Source organism: Heteronotia binoei, chromosome 21, assembly GCF_032191835.1.
Source record: "Heteronotia binoei isolate CCM8104 ecotype False Entrance Well chromosome 21, APGP_CSIRO_Hbin_v1, whole genome shotgun sequence".
NCBI classification, from domain to species: domain Eukaryota; kingdom Metazoa; phylum Chordata; class Lepidosauria; order Squamata; family Gekkonidae; genus Heteronotia; species Heteronotia binoei.
The window spans coordinates 38,193,251-38,217,506 of record NC_083243.1 but is presented as its reverse complement, the minus strand read 5'-3'; the positions used below and the strand labels follow the sequence as shown (position 1 = coordinate 38,217,506).

The 24,256-nt window shown below is 42.7% G+C and overlaps 1 protein-coding gene across 1 annotated transcript in view; it reads left to right on the top strand.

The window, feature by feature from the left end:
* Window positions 1–24,256, top strand: part of RIN3 (Ras and Rab interactor 3) — a 120,813-nt gene that overhangs the window by 63,118 nt on the left and 33,439 nt on the right. The window contains exons 4-6 of the mRNA XM_060262391.1: window positions 6,141–6,213; window positions 13,605–13,696; window positions 22,781–24,205. Coding sequence (XP_060118374.1) covers window positions 6,141–6,213; window positions 13,605–13,696; window positions 22,781–24,205 — 1,590 coding nt within the window. The remainder of the gene's footprint in view (window positions 1–6,140; window positions 6,214–13,604; window positions 13,697–22,780; window positions 24,206–24,256) is intronic.

The following is a 24,256-nucleotide window of genomic DNA, read 5'->3' as shown; positions in this document are numbered from 1 at the left end:
ACCTAATGACTATCCCTGGGCCGAAGGAAGTTAAATATCAGAGCACCAGAATACGGGCCTTTTCGATCGCGGCCCCTACCCTATGGAACCGACTCCCCGGAGGAGGTGCGGGCCCTGCGGAGCCTTGAACAGTTCCGCAGGGCCTGCAAGACCATCCTTTTTAAATCAGCATATTCGGACTGCTAAGAAAAATGGTAATTAAAGATCCGCCAATGCGGTCCAAAGATCTATACCGCAGTATAATTGTATCTACTAGACTGGTTGTTAATTTAATGTTTTAATGTTTTATTGTTCTATATTGTAATTCTAATGTTTTATTTATTATGGTGTGTTTTTATGGATTGCTGTTAGCCGCCCTGAGCCTGCCAAGGTGGGGGAGGGCGGGATATAAATGAAATTAATAAAATAAAATAAAAAAAATAAAAATAAAATAAAATACTGTGTGCAATTCTGGTCACCGCACCTCAAAAAGGATATTATAGCATTGGAAAAAGTGCAGAAAAGGGCAACTAGAACGATTAAAGGTTTGGAACATTTTCCCTATGAAGAAAGGTTAAAACGCTTGGGGCTCTTTAGCTTGGAGAAACGTCGACTGCGTGGTGACATGATAGAGCTTTACAAGATTATGCATTGGATGGAGAAGGTAGAGAAAGAAGTCCTTTTCTCTCTTTCTCACAATACAAGAACTCGTGGGCATTCGATGAAATTGCTGAGCAGTCGGGTTAGAACAGATAAAAGGAGGTACTTCTTCACCCAAAGGGTGATTAACATGTGGAATTCACTGCCACAGGAGGTGGTAGCAGCTACAAGCATAGCCAGCTTCAAGAGGGGGTTAGATAAAAATATGGAGCAGAGGTCCATCAGTGGCTATTAGCCACAGTGTGTATATATATATGTGTATATATATAAAATTTATATATATAAATTTGTTGGCCACTGTGTGACACAGAGTGTTGGACTGGATGGGCCATTGGCCTGATCCAACATGGCTTCTCTTATGTTCTTATGTACTACAACATCACTCATCATGATAACCAACACTCTGTCACACAGTGGTGGAAACCAAGATTTTACCCTAGAGTTGTGGGGGTTTGCTAGAACATCATGGCAAAACATGATGTCACTTCCAATTATGCAGCTGGAAGTGATATCACCATGACTGCACTTCCTGAAGCCTGAGACTAAGGGTGGGAATGTCCTGGTAGCCATAGTCTCATTCTAGGTTTCACTTATAGCTGTAGACAGGCTGGATGTGGCAAGCTTCTATGAAGGATTTAGGTAGGTGTTGCTCTCCTTTCTTTGTTCTAATGTTTGTTCTGAATAAAGCTCTACTTTACATGCCAGTTGTTCTATTCCAGTTCATGAAGATTGAATTAGAATAACATGATCCAATGTAAGACCCTCATTGTATTCCTAACTGCAGCAGTTTACCATAAATGTAAGGGGAATTAATCCCCTTAAAAAGTGTATGCACAAAAATAGTTTTTTACTGCTGTATATAATTGTAACTTCTATACAAATTTAAAGGAGGCCCCTCCTTTTCTTGTGGGCATAAGTGGAAATTAACCTACTTTTCCTTTAACGTATAGTCAGGTTCAAGTTCAAGAACCTTTAATGGCATAAAAACGTATAGTCTGAAACAATTTCACTGCCTACCAAATTTGCATCTGGGATCAATTCAAAGTGCTGGTTTTAAGTCCTTGTTCTTCATGATCAACAGGACCTTTTCTGATTAATATGGGTCACTCTGGGGAGAATTGGAGAACTTTTCTTTATCTTACTGAACCGTTTCATTCTATTTTAATATTCCTATTATACACCACCTTGAGCTTTGGATAAGGCCAGGACATTTTTTTGAAATTAATTATTAAATTTAATTTGTGATTCCTTGAACAAAGAATTTCTTCATTAAAGAGGAATCCTTAACCTAAGGTTTTACTTCCTGAAAAAGTCTGCCTGTAGCACGTAGCCACAATTTCCCATTTTCTGTAAACAAACCACCTTTTAAACATCTCTTTGTGGGAGTTTTGCAGAATTAATGTCTTTATGAGAAGATATGTGGTGTTCTTAAACCCTATAAATTGCTGGGAATCCCTGTGTGGTGATGAGGATTCAAGGTTTGAAAGTCAGACTGTTCCTCTTTTTGCTGAGAAGAAGACGACGACATTGGATTTATATTCCGCCCTCCACTCAAGAGTCTCAGAGCGGCTCACAATCTCCTTTATCTCCCTCCCCCACAACAGACACCCTGTGAGGTGGGTGGGGCTGAGAGGACTCTCACAGCAGCTGCCCTTTCAAGGACAACCTCTGCCAGAGCTATGGCTGACCCAAGGCCATTCCAGCAGGTGCAAGTGGAGGAGTGGGGAATCAAACCAGGTTCTCCCAGATAAGAGTTCGCACACATAACCACTACACCAAACTGGCTCTTATAAGGGTGTGTGGGGAGAAGTTTGGGGCTTGCTATTTTATCTTTGGTTTTATCTGAGCCCTGCTTGGTGGGGAAAGGAGTTAGGTAAAAAGCAAATCAATAAATAAACTATTATTTTAAGTTGCCTTGAACCAAAAGGAAAGGTGGGATCTAAAGGGGCATCAGAAAATGGAAGACTGAGCCCCATAACTGCACTGAGATTGGTGAGATGGTTCAGTTAATATCAGGGAAATAGCAAGACTGAAGAGGGACATCGGTGAGGTCTAACATGGGTGACTTTATCAATGAACTGGAGGCATTCATGATTTTTGGCCTCTGGTCCTATAGGCATGAGAGTAGCTGGGTTCAATCTTGAACAACTGTCAAAGGTAATATCATCACATTCTAGGCCTCATATGTGGCTAGTCTGGAATTTAGTCGGCCACTTGCCCTGCACCCCTTTGCTACAAGAGGGTAGCTACAGCATGGGGACACTAGACATGCATTGACTGTTTCAGGGTGAACTTCTTTAAATTAAATTTACATTCTAGTCAGTATACATCTTGTTGGAACATTAGCGGCCTTGGAAATGTAAAACATACCTCTAGCCTAATGTGAGAAAAATGCACTTAGCGCAGGGATATCAATGTAGCTGCTTTTAGATCACTCTGGGTGCTTTTTTCTTTTGAAGCTCCCACTGTGCTCATGAAAAAGTGACATTTAAAATTTGAATAAATTAACATAAACAAGAGAGAGGGGGGAATTGAAATAATGCATCAAACCCTAGTGAGAACTTAAATGGATGAATATAAGGGGAAATTGTAGGAGAAAGAAGTCCAGGTAGTTTAGCTTATTAATACTTCTTTAAGAGAGACTTAAATAGATTCATTTTTCTTTCTAAACTCAAGTATAAAAATATCCACTTCCAAAGGGGAAAGATAAATTGGCATCATCAGTTGTGAATAATACAGTGTGTTTAGTTTGGCTTCTTCTACTGAGCTCCTTTTAAAGAGAGAGAGAGAATGAGAATGCAGAGTACTTTTTCCTGATAGTTGGTTTGACTTTTTAATTGCATTTCTTTCCCAAGGAGTCTTCTACTTTTTGCTCAAACGCAATGGCTGTAGTCAGGTGCCACCCTATTCCAATTTGTTTTGCTCTTGCTTCTAGCAGTCATGCTTGAAACTGAGGCAGTTGTTTCTCATAACAGGGAAGTCCATAAGAACATAAGAGAAGCCATGTTGGATCAGGCCAATGGCCATGCAATGGTCCACCGTAATCCATACATTGGCCACCTCTAGATTGGATCACTGTAACTTGATTTATGCCAGTCTGCCCTTGATACTGATCCATCCTTGATACTGATGTGGTGGCATGGGTCCTGATGGGAATGCCATGCACAGCACACATTCAGCTTGTGTTGCACCAGCTGCACTAGCTTCCAGGGGAGTACAGGTCAGGATCAAGGTTTTGGTACTGACTTTTAAGGCCTTGAGTGGTCTAGGCAGGGTTGGCGCACCCGCTAGGTGACCTTAGGCTGTCACCGAGGGTGGCAGCCCTTGGAGGCACCAAATTGGGTGCCCCCAAGTGACTCGTGACAACATGGGTGGAGGTGGGGGCAGTGCAGTGCTACCCGCCCAGCCCTGCTGGAGCATGCCGAGTACATGGCTGGCCACTCTGCCCACCCAGCCTTGTTCAGCTCCCTTGCCAGCTTTTTCTACCCAAAAAGCCCTGGTTTTATGTAACAGGACAAAACCAGTGTATAGGGTGGTCATCTGCGTATAAAGTGCAAAAGTCAACTTTTGTATATATTCATACTGATTCACAGTGTTGTTTTGAACAAACAGCTGGATAGGATGATATGCAATGTACTGTGTGTGAATATGTGAAAGAAAATAACTGTGGGTAGGAGATGTTGCCTGGAGGAATGAAGCCCATCTCAACCCAGGCTGAGATGGATGCTCTCTCTCTCTTTGCTTCAAGCCCAGACTCCTGGATCCAGGATGCAGTCATGTTGCACACACCATCTGTGCCGACAGTTGAGTCCTTCCAGCCCAAATTAAGAGACTCAACAGCCAGAGTTCCAAGTGAGTTGATCCAGAGATTCCTTTATTACCACTAGTGGCAGGAGAAAAATCTGCATCTCGCTATACCACGATTCTTCCTGCGTTTCCCTCAAACCCATCTTTACAAACATAGCATATTTATACAATTTCTGATAACAAAGCAGATCTCGTTGATTGGTTACGAATCCTTGCTCTTAGCCTTTTGTGGTGTCTCATTGGCTTAAAGAAACCCGTCTCTACCGGGGTGAGGTAATTCCTTAGGGAGTTCTCTACTCCCAATCTCCTGTCTTCCTGGCATCCCGGTTTCTGGTTTCCTTCCAGAGGATGTGTCAGTAAGTACAATCTCTACTGCATGGGTGAGATGGCCCCTTTCAGACTAGGAGGTCCTTCCTTGAGGCAGGGAAGAATGCTTCCCTTATCAAAGGGTGCTAAGAGACCTCTGATAACGTTCTCTTGCTAGGGAAATGTGTTTCCTTTCATATATATATTATGCTTAGCAAGGACTTTAATAGAGGCCTATTGTCCATTGTTCCAGACCACTTCAGGCCTGGGATAGAGAGAGATAAAGCACTATGTACTTTTAAAGCAAGCCCTGCAAATATAATACTTTGAAGGTAACAGCTCAGATGGTTCAATGGTAGTGCAAGGTAGGTTAGAGCAAATGAGTTCTGTGATCTGACGTAGTGCAATTCTATTTGGCACTCTGTCCATGCTCTAATGCAAATCTGAATCTGCATCCTACAGCCAGGAGAGTTTAAAGATAGGAATTGAGACACCAAGCATCTTACGGATCAGAATCTATCAGAATCTTCACATGTGCCCAGAGAGCCATGGAAGACTGATCCACATAATGGGGCAGTTCCGTATAATCTGTATTTTCTTATGCTCTCCCTCAAGAAGCACCTTCTGCACTTACCTTCAAATACTCCTCCCGTTTTATAGGGAAATTAGAGTTACCAACCTCAGGGTGGGGCCTAGAGTTCTCCTAGAATTATAACTGCTCTTCAGACTACATAAATCAGTTATGCTGGAGAAAATGCTGCTTTGGAGGATGAACTCTGTGGCATTATATGCAGCTGAGGTCCCTCCTTTCCTTCAGCAGTGCACTCACATCTCTAGGAATTTCCCAAGCCAGAGGTGGCAACCTCAATAGATAGCTATAGTCATTTAGAGTCAGGTATATAGAGGCATAAGTAGAGTGATGAATTGAGGCTGTGTCCAGAGACCAAGGCAAAGAGGTTGAATTCCATGGGGGGGGGGGGGTCACAGTGTTCCTTCCAGGTCACAACACTGTACACTTTTTAATATATTGGGCTGTGATCTGGGTGTGTGGGTGTTGTAAAATGCACTTTAGGCTTTCTTTGATTACTAAGGATTCTTCCTTGAGCCATAGAAAACAGAAAAAGCAAATGATTAGGCTCTAATGTTCTTTTTAATTAATAAATGTCTTCTTGTTTTTAATTTCCTGGCATCTTGGAAATATAGAAAAAAAAACAGCTTTTGGAGCCTATCAAGAATTATGTATTTATTGTTTCTTATTTTTGACATGACCAAGGGAAAAAACTTATTGTTTAGCAATTTCCCTCCAAAAGTGAGCATACTAAAATGAACAAGAGCCAACATGACTCTCATGACTGCAGTTGCTGAATACTTTCCTTGTTTCTTATCAGTACTCTACCTGGAAGGATCTCTTCTTGTGTTTGGAGACATCTTCAAACTGGTTGCATTCTACTGTGTCAGTAGGTAAGTTGAACTCATGTTTTCAGTACTGGTGGTGATTTAAATACATGTGTAGGGTAAGAAAAGGCATTGATCCAGGGTATATGATTCTTAGATGGGAGAATTATAAACTGACTCCATTAACATGGTTAGTTATAAAGTGATGCTAATGCTTCCTAACTCATAATTTACTGAGGACATTAGTGGTCTATGCATTTTTTTGATGTGGTTCACTAAAATGGATCCCAAGGTTTCTTTATAGCCGGCTTTCACTTGGAAGTCATTCTAGGTACTTTTGTCCAGAGGCATTCCTCATTATACATTAAGCAGAAACAGGTTGTAGAAGGGAACCATTCTGCACACTTACATAATTGCAGTTATTTGCATGAGTGCTTTCCAATACCAGTGTATCCTCTGTATTCTGGTTCAGTAACCTAATCTGGAATATTACATTCCCAGTGAATTCTGAATGGTCATTTTAGTACTTCCTGGTATATTTTTGAGAACTCTTTCTGATTTAAAATCGGAGACAGAGAGAGCCAGTTTGATGTAGTGGTTAAGTGTGCGGACTCTTATTTGGAAGAACCGGGTTTGATTCCCCACTCCTCCACTTACAGCTGCTGGAATGGCCTTGGGTTAGCCGTAACTATCTCAGGAGTTGTCCTTGAAAGGGCAGTTGCTAAGAGAGCTCTCTCAGCCCCACCTACCTCACAGGGTGTCTGTTGTGGGGGGAGAAGATATAGGAGATTGTAAGCTGCTCGGAGTCTCTGATTCAGAGAGAAGGGCAGGGTATAAATCTGCAGTCTTCTTCTTCTTCTGAGTATGAGTGTAAGAGTGTAAGTGACCTGCTCCTGAAGGACTTAATTTCTGTTTGAGTCACTGCTCTGAGCATGCCACTTGACTGGACACAGAGACCCGACGGGCAGCTTCTTCTCAGGCTGGGGAAATTTGGTTTGGTGATGCACAAATCTTGTACAGAGGTTTTCCCTGACAGTGAGGACAACTTTATCTCTCTCTTTTGCCAAAAAGTTTGAGGTAGCAGCAGCAACACAAGCCACTGCTTTCACTTCTGCAGCTGCAAAAGTTGGGTAGAATCTGAATTGTATATCTTAATTTCCTTTCTACCAGGGCTGGCGTGTGGGAGTAGGCAGAGTAGGCGGCTGCCTAGGGCGCTACCCTGGCTGGGGACACCACCAGGCACCCTCTTACTCCCCTTGCCCCTTCCCTGGCTGGAAGGCACCGCTTGGCTGCTGCGCTCATTGGAGGCTTCCCGGCTCAACCTGAAAGTGGCCAGGAACTGCTAAAACACTGTGCTATTTGGAGGCTTCCAACAAAACCTCCAAAGAGTGCAGTGGCTATTTTCAGCTTGAAAGCAGCCAGTCAGTGCAGGGGGAAAGCGGCGGTGCAGCAGCAGCATTGTACACTGCCCGTTGCTCTGTCCCCCCACGCCACCCTGCATGATGATGTCACTAGTGATGTCATTGTGCTGTGTGCGCAAAAAAAAATCTGAAAGGGAGGTGGGGGGGCACAGTGCAGGGGTCTGCTGGGAGCGGCAGAACTCCTAGCGCTGGCCTGCTTCCCACAATGACATTTTATAAAGTCTGAAAAGAAGATATGAGCCCTGAAGTGCCTGCCTTGCTCAGTACTATAGTTAATTGGCCAAAAAACCCTTTAGGAGCAATGTTCACTATTGAGAACTAAACATTTTTAAAGAAAAGTATTGCAGTTCCTAAGAAAAGTATTGCAATACCAGTCCTTCTTGAAGCAAAATAGACACTTCCTCGTCTTCATTGAAATAGATTTTAACATTATTTGTGTACTCTGCTCCAAATAAGTCTCTTGTTTGCCCCCAAGGAAATTGTGTGTCTGATCCCATTAAAAAAAAGCAAAACTGATAGCCTGTCGGGCAAAGATAAAAGGGATTATCTTTTAATAATGTTAGCCTATAGGAACAGAGAAATTACCTTTAAAGTGGCAAAAATATAGCTGGATGGCTATTAATAGGAGGGAAATCTGGTTAGATATGGCTGGCTACCCTAGATAAGTAGTATCCCATAACAATATATAATATTTGAATTTTGTGTGTTTTATGTAACCTGTAGGGACCTATAATTTTACTGATGGTTTAGATATACTTTAAAGCAGTGGGTTTTTTGTAGAAAAAGCCCAGCAGGAGCTCATTTGCATATTAGGCCACAGTGCCTGGCCTGGGAGCACGTGGCAGCCACATGGTGGGTCAGGCCAGCCGGACCCCTGGCCAGCCCAAGTGGAGCTCCACTCCGGTGGGCTCCAGCAGAAATAATGCCCTGTTTTAGTGTGTATACTGAGGTTGGCTGACTGAATAACAATGCCTTTTTAGGATAGATTTATCTACTAAAATTTTTAAACGTACACACTTGCTCTGTAAAATATAGATGGCTTAATCTCTGTTTTTAATACTGCTTGTGTGCCTGGCTATTGTCCAGTTTTTGTAATTCTGAATCATTAACTAAGAAAGTGATGGCTTTTGGCTAATAAATGAAAATTAAGCTATCTTGCTCTTTGGGTCCAGATAAGAATACATTTAAATCAAAAAAGCACATTTGCACAGGACTGGGATTTTAGAAGGGATGTGAGGACTGAATACATGTTCTCATAGGACTGGAAGATAAAGAATAGGAGACATTAGGAGAGGAATAACAGGACCACCCATAAGCATGTTTAAGAGAATAATCCTAAACAGATCTACTCAGAATCCTACTCTGGTTTATTCAGTCTGGCTTACTCCCAGGAAAGAGTTTTTAGGATTGCATTTTAAAGGTCCCTTCCACATCCCCCCCTTTAAAGCACAATGGTTCATAGCTATTATTCTGCACAGAACATATATTTCTCAATTAGTTGAGTGTAGCTTTAAGGAGAAATCTGTCACATTTGGAATGAGTAGTAAAAATACCTCAAGACACATAGGAAAAAATGTCTTTATACTATATTGTCATGTGCTCCTGTAACCTGCAAAGTCTCTTGACCTTCATCTTCATCTTGAAGTTCCTGGTGACCTTTGTCATCAGAACATGACTATGGTGAGGAGGAAAATGCACCTTGCATAGATGTTCAGGGCACATGCCTGCCTGAAAAGTTCCAGAGAATGTTAATGCAACAACTGGGCATTGGTATGGCTGGGGGGTATCCAAAAAACCCAAGAAAAATGCAATGATTTTAATATACGTGCACTTCCTACTACAGCCCGATGACCTCAAAATTTCTCCAGAATATCTGTGCAGTTATAAAATTTTCTTAGGTGTCCTCCTTTCACCATTTGAACCTGTACTCAGTTTATTCTCCTCCTTGATGTATATATTAGCAATGGGCATGGTTCAGAAAAATGGCAGTTCATGGAGGTTCAAGATCCACGGGGTTTATGGACCCCCGGACCATGAATCTCCATGTTTAACCAACCAGGTTGCTGCTCAGCTTACAAAGCCATTTCAAAGGAATGAGTACCCTTTAAATGGCTTTTGCACAGTTGCACGGTGCACAAGTGAAGGCTGAGCAGCAACTTCACCCACTTAAACACGTTCCCTTCAAATGGTTTTTGCAAACCCCACCAACATGGACCTTACGAACCTCCTGGGAGGGTTGTAGGAGGTCTGTATTGGCAGGATGGCACGAGCCGAGCTCACAGACCATGAACCTCCTGGGCCATGGGAAAATGAGGTCTGTTGTCCAGTCTGTGCCCATCCCTAGTATTTACTATATTTTATTAATAATTCCAAGGAGCTATTTGTGGGACTAGACCTCTCCTTGACTTCTGGAAATACTGTTCAAAGCGACAATAGACTTCTGAGTCTCCAGGTATTCATATACTTTAGTACCATAAGAACAAGTAACTTCTTTTTGAAATGTGTAGGTCTTTTTCCTTTGAAATCAGATTTGTCAATATTAAAATGCTACATTCTGTGTCAGAAATGACCTTTGTAGAACCCTGGTAATATTACGTTAAGAGGATATGTGCACTGGCAGACCCCTGGCCAGGTTGTACTGGGCTACCAAGTGCTTGCTAGTTTCCAGGGTTTGAAGAAGAGGAGGAGATTGAATTTATATCCTGCCTTCAGTACCTGAAGGAGTCTCAAGAGTCACTTACAATCTCCTTCCTTTCCTCTCCCCACAACAGACATCCTGTGAGGTAGGTGGGGCTGAGAGAGCTCTGAGAACTGCTCTTGAGATAACAGCTCTGAGGGAACAGTGGATGACCCAAGGTCACCCAACAGCTGCATGTGGAAGAGTGGGGACTCAGACTTGGTCCTCCCAGATTAGAGTCTGCACACTTAACCACTACACCAAACTGGTTCTCAAACGGCACTTAGGTAAATCATGGTCTGATCCTACAAAGCTGGGTGTTCCCTGGGCTCATTTTAGGTTGGGAAAATGGTATGGGGAAGTCTTAAGCCCACCATGGTCCTGAACTGCACTGATCCCAGAAGGGAGACCTTACAGGATTTCTCCTTTCTTGGCCTGACAAAAAAGTAGAATAGTAAATATGTTAAGTAAATTAAACTGCAGAGTGATATACCCCAAACTAACAACAAAGCAAGAATGTTTAACAAAAAAAGCTCAGGTGAACAGATATAGCTTCACTTAGTGCTAGAAGTTGAACATATGAACTTATGAAACTGCCTTATACTGAATCAGACCCTCAGTCCATCAAAGTCAGTATTGTCTACTCAGACTGGCAGAGGCTCTCCAGGGTCTCAAGCTGAGGTTTTTGATGCCTGTTTGCCTGGACCCTTTTTAGTTGGAGATGCTGGGGATTGAATCTGGGACCTTCTGCTTACCAAGCAGATGCTCTACCACTGAGCCACTGTCCCTCCCCAAGTTCATAAAGTCCAGCATCAGGTGAACAGCTGACTATGGGAGGGCATTCCATAACCGGAGTGCCACCACTGAAAAGGCCCTGGCTGTAATGGTCTCTGGTAGTGGCAGCAAACAGAACAAGGCTTGTGATGCAGAGTCGTGCCTGATAGGCAAGAATCCCTGGTTGCTGGCAGTCCTTCAGATATCCTGGTCTGTAAAGCCTTTAAAGGTAAAAACTAATACCTTGAATTTCATGCAGAAACCTAGTGGCAGCCAGTGCAACTGTGTTAAGAGTGATCAAATATGTTCTCTGTAGACAGCAATCCATTCACCACATGTTGCGCTGACTGTGCTTTCCAAACTCTTCAACAGTTGCAGCCTCAGCAGTCAGGCATTCCTTGGTCCTCATACTTATGAATTCTCATTACAGGTTTTCCAGTATGGTTGTCAGATTTTAAAGATTGTGCATTATTCCAGAATATAAAGCAATACTTTTTATTTCAGGGCCAAATGACAAGAGGTTCCATGTGTGTTTCTCCTTCTGTGTAATAGATGGTCTATATTTAGCAGGAAAAAAATAGAACTTATGGATATCTGGCACATTTAATTTCCATACACAGCAAAAAAAGGGTTCTTTAATAGGTTTTAAAAGAAGTCCTGTGAATAATTATGTGTCTACTGAAATCAAACATTCTGACTGGCTCTGGGGAGCCTGAGGTAACGAAAACTGCCTTTGAAGGAGAATTTGAAGGAGAACATTGGCTAAGGAAGAGACTATGTGAACATTTTTGGCTTCCATAAAGCAAAGCACTAGCTAAGGTTGGGGGCGGGGAGGCCACAGTGAGTTCATCTGTTAGCCATTCTGAGATCTGCCAAGGCAGGCAGTTTGCCTCAGCACTCATGCTAGTCATGTGAAAGAATGACTTCCTACAGTGTAGGGAAGCTACTGCCAAATTTCTCTGAACCTGGAATGCTAACTGAAACCTGCTGGTTCCTGGCTGGCCTGCTAAAAAGCTTTTTGTAGGGGATAAGGAGAAACAGCAAGTGTACAGTGTTGGCCCTCAAAACATTTTGGTGGTGTTATCTTTCAGCAAATAGTCTAGCTTAGAGCATATGCTCCCAACCTCTTGAGGATATGTGAATACTCATATCAAGCCGCCCATGATCCCATTTCTTTCCTTCTGTTTGCCGCTGTTCCGGAAGAGTTACTGTTCCAGAGATTGGCTGTAATACTGAAGACATTTGCTGAGAACTCATAAGATCTAGCTCAGATTAAAACTAGAATCAAGGAAGTTCACAGTTGTTTTATTTATATTCTGGCCTTATTTTAAAGAGTTCAAGATGGTGCACTGTGTGTACGTACGAATGTGTTTTTCTTTCATTTAATCTTTAAAATAAGGTTGCCAGGTCCGACTGAAGAAATATCTAGGGACTTGGGGAGTGGAGTTGGGAACAAGGGTGTGACAAACATGATTGAACTCCAGAGGGAGTTCTGGCCATCATATTTAAAGGGACTGCATGCCTTTTAAAACCCCCTCCCTCCATTTGGAAATAATGAGGGATAGGAGCACCTTCCTTTGAGGCTCATAGAATTGGACCCCCTGGTCCAATTGTTTTGAAACTTGGGGAGTGTTTTGGGGAGAGGCACCGCATGCTATGCTGAAAATTTGGTGCCTCTACCTAAAAAAAAAACAACCCCAGCCTCTCAGAACTCCAGATACCCACCGATCAATTCTCCATTATATCCTGTGGGAATCCATCTCCATAGGGTATAATGCCCAGTACACATATCCCTCCCCCCACCACTTTCTGATAACTCTGAAGCAGGAGAGGGCCTCCAAACCAGGGGATCCCCCGCCCCCAATTGGGGATTGGCAACCCTAATTTAGCAACCTTGTGAGATAGCCAAAACAACACAGTGTCTTGTGGCATTTTAAATACTGTTGATCAGGTTTACTAAGCTGAAGCAGGCTTCTTCAAATTCATAAAATGTTAAACTTAATTGGCTTTCAGCAATACCTGCTTATGAGGTAGGTGGAGTCAGTGTGATGAGCTATGTGATGAGCCTGAGGTCACCCATCTTGCTCCACCGCTGAGCAGGAATTCAAATTCAGGTCTCCCTCTATTCCAAATATAATATTCTGTTTACTCAATCACAAATGAAGGTGATCTTTCAAGGTGATCACCAAGCCCACCTTGGTGGGGAGGGCAGGATATAATTCAATAAATAAATCAATTAATCAGGGCACATTCACTGAAATCATTGTGACTATAAGGCTACCCCTGTCTTTCCAATTATCTGTCAATGCTGGCATGATTTGACATTTTTAAATGGCAGCATTCAGAAGCCAGTGACAGACCATGCTGAAGCCAGTGACAGAGCATGCTGATGCTGACCTGATTGTTTGGATCTTTTGTCATTTGTTTTTTGCACTTTCAGTACTCTGTGTATCGCCAGTGTAATATGTAGTTTGGCCCATACCTTGATGCGCTCTGTGTCAGCAAGCCAGAAAATTATGGACGACAAACTGTGCAATTCTTTTCTGCCAAACCACACACTGCTGTGTTGTTGTTTTTTCTGCCAGAGATTTGCTTCCCTTCACGCTAAGACTGCCTCGAGCAATATTGGAAGCCAGAAGTTTGACAGACCTGGAAGCCATCTCCAGTCTGGGGACCGGTAAGTTATATTAAGAAGATTGTCTCGCAGACTCAGAACATAACTACTCGGCAGGTTTATAATTTACACATATTGCCTCAAAGCATAAACATGTTCCCGGCTGCCTGTTAAATAGTGAGTTCAGCCGTGGGTAAATGCAATTCAATTTGGTTTCAAACTAGGACTGGGAAAACAAACAAACACCAAGGAATATATACACACAGATCCCACCCCATTACATGCTCCTTCAATCGGCAGGAAACTCAAACACTGGACACTCCAGGATCCTGTTATTTGCATATGACCTTCAAATGCCCGGAGCCCCGATTGGCCAGTTTGCAGGAGCAGCCAATCATAGCATAGGCGTCAATATCCTGTAGGGCAAAACACTTGCTTCATTGCTGCTATGAACTGTGTATAATACATAACACTGCCTATAGCAGTCTGCTTTTTCCCAATCCAAGATTGCTTCAGTTTACATTCAGGAGGAACTTGCACAGCCCAGTCTGCAAGTTAGGCCTTTCCTTGTATTCTGCTACAGTGTTCTCCACAAGTATGAAGCATATTTCAAGAGAAATAAATACTTGTAATGTTTGTGTATGTGTAAAGATGTGTGCTGGGTCTTTTTGTCTTCCTTATCTATTTCTGTTTGTTTAAACAAAAGAGCTATTGTCAGGCTAAGAACAGATAGCGTGAGCCAGAAGTCTCTGATTCAGATTTTACTTTAGGTACAAAGATTTCATAGCCCTTCCTCTGTAATTTTGGGATTAATAAAACTGTTTTACCATACTTGATTGCTGACGTAACATCCACAAAAGTCTTTGAGCACTTGGAAATTCTTTCTCATTTGTGTAGTGCCTTCCTTTAAAAAAAAGTCAGTTAAAGACTAAAATCTGCTGAATTGTTTCTAACCTTGACAGAATTTAATCAATACAGAGAAGGTATGGGAGGCTGGGGGTGGCAGGCAGTGCATTCAAGTTTCCTTTTCTATAAGGAAACATTTCATAACCTATGCTTATTTATTGTCAATTTCCACTTCCTCCAAAATCATGCAGACCTTAGGAAGAGGAATTCCCCTGTTTGAAACTAAATTTTCCAAGAATATATACAGGGTCCTAAAATCCTGTTTCTATCTTACTGTTAGTATTTTCGACTGTTCTGTTTTGTACCAAGACTCGTTTCAGATGTTGTGAGTTGATACTATGGCTTGATTAAAAACAGAGAAATAATACAGTGTAGAACAGGTATCTGTGTGTAGTAACTGAGGTGTTCTGATATTTCAGTTGCTTCAGATAAAAAAAAGCTTAATTACTACTGGACAATGTAAATGGGAGCTCAGAAGGGATTGAATTCCTTTCAAACCGTTCCTTACCTCTGAGAACAAGTACTCACTTTCTAACTCTCATAAATTATTATGCACTAATATGTGGGGTTCTGGCCAGCCTATCTTAGAAAATGCAGGGTCGCTTAGGGACATTAATTAAATATATTGAGATTCTTTCTTTCAATCAGTTTATCTTTCTCAGTAGTAAGCCTTGATCTGAAAGAAAATACAATTAAGATGCTACATCAGTGGCAGTTTTCTTTGGCTGGGCTTGTGTGAATTTATAAGCAATTGCTGGTACTGTGGTGAATCAAATGCAGGCTATATTCATGTGTGGTAGAGCTGCCTAAAAATATGGAAGTTATTGGAGAATGGTTGCAATCATGATATTAAAGGCTCAGCAGTATATGGTTTCATCTTCCTAGCATTATTGTCTTTTCAATTTATTTTCTTTTCCATCTTCTCACTTGAACCTTTACTCAAGAAATTTTGGTCTCCAACACTATATATATTATTACAGCTGCCAGACTGGAACTAGCTGGAATACTGAACAAAAAGAACTTTCATCATGTAGAGTGTTCCTGGATAAGGTTAATGTTTTATTTGAATGTGAAACCGTTGACATTTCAAAGAGAAAGAGAGGGATTTTTCGTGGGCATGACTTGGAAGGGTATTACAAATTGGATGGAGCAGTTATTTTAGCATGATTACTTGCTGTGTTTTCTTATGTCTGTTTTGGTTGTGTAAGTGTAATTTTTTTTTAAAACACACCTTTTCTAATATTCTGGAATTAACAGCTTGGGGTACGTTTGTATAGAGTCAGTCTTAAAATACATTTGTATACTCATCTAAGATTTCCGCATGGAGTTTGGGAAGTAAGGACAGAAGGTGTGGTTCTACTTCCTACTTCCTGCATTGATTATCCATGATTCTAAAATATCTGAATGACACTTCCGTAATGTCTCTTTTCTAGATCTCTGCTTAAGTAAAGGGTCTGGGAATGTTGAATTTACATTTGATAAGCTATGCCCAGGCTTTGATTGGAGCTATTGTACCCTGTTTATTATTAGATCTCCCAGAGAATTTTAATAATAATAATAATATAATAATATAATAATAATAATAATAATAATAATAATAATAATAATAATAATAATAATAATAATAATATAATAATAATATTTAATTTGTATCCTGCCCTCCCCGTTGAGGCAGGCTCAGGGCAGCTCACATAGCATAACATAGTATAAAACACATCAGCAGTTAAAACAACCTCATAAATCATACATATATATTACAAATCATACATTTAAAACCATAAACATTAAAACCATCAGCTTCATTTTGATGCTAAAATCTTGATGTTACGCATCTTTCAATATTTTTTTCCATGGCGGCAATATTCTTCTACAGTAGAGTCCACATTAAGTAAAAGCCAGCTGGAAGATGGTAGTCTTGCAGGCCCTGTGGAACTGGGCAAGGTTCCACAAGGCCCGCACCTCTTCTGGTAATTGGTTCCACCAGAGGGGAGCTGTAATTGAGAAGGCCCTTTCTCTGGTGACTTTCAGTTTGACCTCCTTCGGCCCAGGGATTACCAATAGGTTTTGAGAGGCAGATCGTAATACCCTCTGGGGAATATATGGGGAGAGACGGTCCCTAAGGTAGGCAGGTCCTCGGCCATATGGGGCTTTAAAGGTAATAACCAGCACCTTGTAACGAATCCAGTACACTATTGGCAGCCAGTGCAGTTCCCGCAGCCCCAACTGTATGTGCTCCCGCCTAGGGAGCCCCAATAACAGCCTGGCCGCTGCATTCTGCACTAGCTGTAGTTTCCGGGTTCGGCACAGGGGCAGCCCCATGTAGAGGGCATTATAGTAGTTCAACCTCGAGGTGACTGTTGTGTGGATCACTGTTGCCAGGTTGCCACTATCCAGGAAGGGGACCAACTGCTTCGCCTGCCTAAGATGAAAAAAGGCGGATTTAGCAGTGGCTGCTATCCGGGCCTCCATTGACAAGGCGGGCTCCAGTAGCACCCCCAAGCTCTTGACCTTGCGTGCCACTTTTAATGACACACCGTCAAATGCTGGTAGGGGGATTTCCCCTCCCAGACCGCCCCAACTCAGGCAAAGGACCTCTGTCTTCGCTGGATTCAACTTCAACCTACTCAGCCTAAGCCATTCTGCCACAGCTTGCAACACCAGGTCCAGATTTTCTGGGACACAGTCAGGCTGGCTGTCCATGAGTAGATAGAGTTGGGTGTCATCAGCATATTGGTGACAGTCCAACCCATACCTCCGGACAATCTGAGCAAGGAGGCGCATATAGATGTTAAATAACATCGGGGAGAGCACCGCCCGCTGTGGCACTCCACAATTAAGCAGGTGCCTCCGGGACAGTTCACCCCCAATCGTCACCCTTTGTCCCCGATGGCATTTTGACATAATTGCTATAATTTTGAAATTGTTGCTCTGAAATGTGGGAACGATGGTTTGCCATTATGTTTAAATCAAGGAAATAATGGTTTCCAGAATGATTGCACTAACTAATAGTGGTTTCCTACTCTGATGTGGAGACTGTGTTAAAGGAATGCAGGATACCATGATTAACACTGAAGGAGGCTCTAATTTCATAGAAAACATTCTTTTCTGGAGAACAAAGCCATAAACACCTCAGATTACAGGCTGAGAAGAAATGAGTTTCCTTTATAGAGGCAAGCAGTATAGAGATGCGCATTGACCCACCTTCCAGGAAGAAGCAAGATACATGGCTATTTCAGTATTCCATTGGGTTGTAAAGGTTTTGGGACTCACACCTTAATGATTGGAGAAAAGGTACAAAGCGATACATGTGGAACTAATTTCCAATTTACTGATAGGTTAAAGTAAAGCTTTCCCAGCTGGGTTAGGAAGAGTTAAAAGGTTTGGACACCCTGTCAGAAGTGCACAAGCAAGGACTGGGGGTCAAGAAGGGAAATATTGTGATGTCTGTCTTGACCAGCTTCTGTTTTTCAAAGTTCCTGCTGGCTTGTGTCTGTTCCTGGAAAGGGAATGCCAAGGTAATACCAGGAAGATGAGGAGGGTATAGGAGTACATCCTTGTTTTTGTACCATTTCTATAAACTGAGGACACATAAAGAGGTGTTCTTGCTGGCTGCTCCACAACTAAATACTTGAGGTGCCCTGCTGTATGAGACCAGAGGTCCACCTAGTCCAGTATCTTGTTTCACACAGTGACCAACCAGTTGCCCTGGAAGATCAGCAAATTAGAGCATAGAGGCCAAGACCTCCCCACTTGAGGTTGCCTCCTAATACTGGTATTGCCTCTGGATGTGAAAGTTCCCTTAGTCATTATGCCTGGCCAGGTCTTTTTTTTTGTAGAAAGAGCCCAGCAGGAACTCATTGGCATATTAGGCCTCACCCCCTGATGTCACCAATGTTTCACACAGGGCTTTTTTGTAGAAAAAGCACAGCAGGAACTTATTTGCATGTTAGGCCACACAGCTCACGGATTTTTGTCTTAGCTCAGGAAAAATGGCCCCAGAACAAACTCATTTATGCTGTAGCTCACAACTTTAATGCCAGTAGATCACAAAGTAGAATTTTTGCTCACAAGACTCCACAGTTTAGAGGGAGTATTGAACACATGAGGGAATCACTCCTCCATGTGAACTCAAAAGTCTGTTTGTTGTGCTCATTTCCCGTGTTTTTCTTCCAGGTGACATTTTTGAGCGTTTCTTTTAATAAGCACTTAAAGCACAATATTTTGTTCCTCAGAAAGTATGCTGTTTGCTCCAGATAGCACATTGATTGGAATTTAAATGTAATAGGAAAAGTGGTTGAGTTCAGTCAAATTCATTGGCATATTTTGTGATGCTGTTTCACAGGGTACATAACAAATCTATTTTAAGCTCAAGCGTATTCCTTTACCTATAAAAAAATTCAGATGCACATAAAACATACTGTGCTGCAACTTGGGATGTAGGTTCTTCTGGATGTATCCTCTAAATTCTCCAGCACCACTGTGCAGCTGTGGCGACTCTTCAGGAACATTTTCAACAGTCAGATCGTAAGCTAGATCCTAGTTCTCTTTGCAGGCAGTCACAGCCAATTTCAGAAATGCATGATTGAGTGTTCCAGTTGTGCTGGAGTCTGAAATCCCACAGTGTAGCCCCATTACCGAGCTGTGTTAAAGCTGATGTGAAAAGGGTTCAGCACCAGCTTGTTATTATGCAACTTATTTCTTACAGTTAGGAAGTTCTTTAGGTATGTAACAACTTCCTTTGACTTTGGCCCATATCCTCCTGATTCAGGACTGCTTCAGTCATGTTTTTAGAGATCTGTGTCTAAAGGTGACTAGAAAATGGCTTCAGCACATGCCTCTATAATGCCAGATGCAAGTACTTCAAGGGAAGTAAAATTAAAGAATTTATCTTCTGCTTACAGCTCTCCAAGGATCTTTTATTATGACATCTACTGTCTGTAATTCTGTCCACACTAAATTTACAGTGGAAGTTTCCATTATTTAAAAAGAATTCTGTTGGAGTACCACCCAATATATATGGAGTACCACCCAATCCTTTTCCTATGTAACTCATTTCCAAGTTTGATTTTTAAAGCCCTAAAAAGACAGGAGTAACTGAGGGAGCCTACTCTATATAGGCTACCCACAGTGATGTACTAAGGGTGGGGCACTAGGGGGTGGTCAGCCCTAGGTGTGTGTGTTGCCACCGTCCCTGAGGGAAGACTCTCCCTAGACTCCAAAGAGCATGGCCACAAGGGCTTAGCTTGCAGCTCACTCTGCATTTAGTACAGCTGCTTCTTCTCCTACCACTCACTGAGTATGAAAAAGCTATCCCAAGCAAATCCTGCAGAAATCCCACACCAACAGCAGCACATGACTTTTGTTTCCCTATTGCATGTGCACAAGGGAAGGTTTGAGGGCCATGGCTGAATGCAGCATGGATCTAAAGAAGCAAAAAATGCAAAGAAGTTGGAAGTGAAGCAGGGCGAATCTCAACTACCCATAAGTAAAAGTTTACTAATTGCACAGGCTGTGCTGCATTTAGGGGATCTCCCCCATCCTCAACATTGCAATGCATTGGTGGAGGAAAGCCTTTTGGAGATGTATGCAATGCCTTAAAGCCACCCAACCCAGCCTGGCTTTACTCTTCCTGGGACAAGGCCTTCTCCGCTCCCCAAGGGGGGAAGCCACAACCATTGATTCCTCCCTTGTCTTGGAACCGTGAATGCCCACCACAAGATGGTAGGTAAATAGGGTGGCCAGTAACTCCCTGATCAGGAAGGGGGGAATGATCACTTGCAAGGATGGACCATGCAGAGGTAGACTTTAGCCATTTCTTTCTGTCTCACCCCTGGAGAGAAAAAAATTAAGATGCCCCACCCTCTTCCTGAAAGGTGGATTCAGGAGAAGAGATAGCAGGCTTTCTTGCCCCCTGAGGAAAATGACTAGTCCTGGTTCTGTCTGAACTTTCTCAGGGCACCCTGAGAAAGGTACTGTGCTTCAGGTAATGTTTCAGAATCACAGCCCTATCAGGGTCTCCATTGGTAGTGATGAAAGTCTTGTGGCACCCAAAAGGCTAACACAGTTTTTTAAAAATCATTCTTTATTCTTATATTCTTTCTTGAACTAAAGTCCCAAATAACCAGGGGTCTTGTTGCACCTTAAAGACTTAACAATTTTATTCCAGCATTGATTTATGCTGGGATAACACTAAATTATGCCACAAGAGCTCCTCACATTTTTCCTGCTGAGGACAAAAGAAGGACTCACAGCCAAATATGCTTGCCTGGGATTATAGCTGACTCCTTAAAAGGCTGAGATAATCTACTCTGTTTAGCTTCTGAGATCTGATGAGATTGGGGCTAGCCTGGGCCATTCAGGTAAGGACCAGGTTACATTAAAAAGGTAAAGGTAGTCCCCTGTGCAAGCTCCAGTCATTTCTGACTCTGGGGTGACGTTTTCACAACATTTTCACAGCAGTCTTTTTATGGGGTAGTTTGCCATTGCCTTCCAGATATATAAATAAAACTTGAAATAAAGATCATAGACATGGTATCATGAGCCAGTTTTCCAGTTTCCATTGTGGTTTTCTTCATAGGTCTTAAAATGTGAAGCATCTACGTTTTTATCTGTAACAACACCTGTTTTCCCATAGGCAGCCTTGTCAATATATGGACCCAGTGATTGTAACCCTAAATTCCTGAATTCAGTATTCCTTGATTCCTATCAAGAACCTGCTTTTCAGTGACCTAAAGTCAGCTACCAGTTGTATTAAACGGAGACTATATTGGCAATAGATCAACTTTATGTTGTATTTTAATAGAACTGGCTGGTATTAAATACGTATATGATGAATGCAAATTAATCTGGGCTATCTAAACTGCTGTGGGCTGGTCACTGCTCGGTGTTAATGTAGAGGAGGATCATACAACCGGTATTCCCCATGTGGCCCAACTGGGATCAGGAAGAGGCATTGATTTTATGAGTTGGCTGCTCCATAGATAGATTGCAAGAACCAAACGTTCAGTTTGAGCATTCACAGTGTGCATTTTTCAAGCTGCTGCATTTGCACAAACCACAGCAGTCCCATGGCTCCACCCACCACGCAGGGTTGCCAAGTCCAATTTAAGAAATATCTGGGGACTTTGGGGGTGGAGCCAGGAGACATTGGGGTGGAGCCAAGATCAAGGCTGTGACAAGCATAATTGAACTCCAAAGGGAGTTCTGGCCATCACATTTAAAGGGACAGCACACCTTTTCAGTGCCTTCCTTCCATAGGAAATAATGAAGGATAGGGGCACCTTCTTTTGGGGCTCATAGAATTGGACCCTCTGGTCCAATCGTTTTGAAACTTGCGGAATATTTTGGGAAGAGGCACTCAATGCTGTACTGAAAATTTGGTGCCTCTACCTCAAAAAACAGCCCCCCCCCGAGCCCTAAATACCTGCAGATCAATTCTCCATTATTTTCTATGGGAATAAATCTCTATAGAGAATAATAGAGTTCCCAGCAGACATTTCCCTCCCCTCCCCCCACTTTCTAATGACCCTGAAGCGGGGGGAGGGTCTCCAAACCGGGGGATCCCCTGCCCCCACCTGGGGATTGGCAACCCTACTACCACGGCATCGTCATTTCATACCTTCGATGCTTCTGTGCAAATTTATCCAGGTCCTGAAGTCCCCAGCAGCAGTTCCACTGGCTCCTGGCTCTTCTTTATTCACACTGTCATCCTGACCTCTCACCTTGCATTACACACATATTGAACCAGTGTTTAAGTTTCTTCTACTGATTCAGTTCTGTTTTGCCCCTGATTCAAGCAGGTAGTCTGCCTTAAAAAATATTTTAGGTGTGACATTTGTTTCTCCTTCACTTTACAAAAAGAAAAAAAGCAGGAAAACAAAACCCTCATGAAAGTTTTGTTCTTAAAGAAGGAACATTACTTTGCGGATTGGGAGAGGGTGAGTCGGTGATGTTGCAAAGTTGGTGTTGCTAGCCAACAGATACCTGCAAATGCAGCTTTTCCTCCATGTAGTGGAAGCTTGCAATACAGTTTTCCCCAGAGCTTTCTTCAAGACACTTAAATATATATGTGTGTTGTTGTTTTTGCCAACAGACTTATAATCTTAATGTTCTGCCCAAATAAAATGGTTGAGGCTATTGGTGGTTTTGGCATTTCTGAACCTCCCAAAATAACTGGGATTAAATCTCTGCTGTCTTTTTTTTTTTGTTTTTGAGCTGAAGTTATGTTATTATTTTGGACAGGTTTCTGGGATTCCACTTTAAATCAGAAGCAAAGACGAAGGCTTTCCAATCCCGTGAAAGGTTCTGCTTTTGCTACGGCCCATGCAACAAAAAATAAAAAACCCACTCAGTGTTTTGCAAGTGGCAGGAACAATTGTTCATGTGAAATTGAGCTGTCAGTCGGAAGTGACAGGCTGTGGTTTGTGAATCCTATTTTTATAGAAGAGAGAAGCAATCCATTTCCCCTGAATGTGCCTCATCAAAAGAGCTGTAGGGAGACTCTTCCTTCAGCTCCAGACGTTGTGACACAACCCATCAAAAGAACTCCCAGCCGTCGCCCTCCGCCTCCACCTCCTCCACCTGCTCTGAAGCAACCCGTGAAGTCTCCTGAGGCAACTTTTGAAGAGGACCACCTTCAGCTTCAGGAGGAAAACGACATGAAAACAGAGGTCAGTAAAGAAAACGATGGGGAAGGACCCTTTTCTCCTAGTAGCCATTTACCTGCAAAGACAAGTGGTTCCCCTCCATTCGTTCCACCAAGAAGGTGCACGTCTGAAAGACCTTTGGGGAAAAGTTGTGTTGATAAATCTGGAAAATGCACAATGCCAGGAAAGGAACCAGCAGGAAAACAGAGTGATGGGACTAAAGGACATGTTAATGACATTCAGGGCACTGAGGCTCCACAGGAGACTATAGAGAAAGACCCCTCACAGAGTCAAGAGGCTACACCTGATACGGACACTGAGTCAACACAGGATGAGATGCTGAGGAAACCTTCAGAGAAGCCAGTGGGGCCACCCATCCCTCCCCCAAGAAAGAAGAGGCTGTCTAGACAGGTATCGTCAGCCAGTTCTTGCCTTTCCAAACAAATGAGCCTTGATGAGACAAAAGCAGCCATGCCACAAGAAGACAAGCAGCCAGTTAAAAAATCTTGCTTGGATGCAAAAAGGAAATCGAGACTTGACTGTAAGCATGTCAGTTTATCAGATCAGGAAGGCTCCCGTGACTCTCTAAACTGCCCAGTTAGCAACACTTCGGCTCAGACTTCTGCCTCTGAGCAAGACTCCTATTCCACCAGCAGCACAGAGGATGAGACAGAGCAAGTCACCAGTCCCTCTGTGAAGAAGACCCGCTCCTTGCTCCTAGGCCGAGCCAGGCACCGCCTGTCCATGGTCAGCTTGAGTAATGTCTTCACAGCTTTCCTGTCTGCTGACAGAAAGCTGCAGAAGAAGATTGTGGAGTTGGCCCAGGACAAGGACTCGTACTTTGGCAATTTGGTGCAGGATTACAAAGTGTACAGTTTGGAGATGATGGCAAGGCAAAGCTCCAGCACAGAGATGCTGCAAGAGATCCGCTTAATGATGACACAGCTGAAAAGCTACTTAATACAAAGCAGAGAGCTGAAATCTCTGATGGACCAAGTGGTTTACACCGATGACCAGTTGGGTAAGTGATTCTGTTCTGCTCCTCCTTGGACCCCATTAGTTCTTAGAGTGG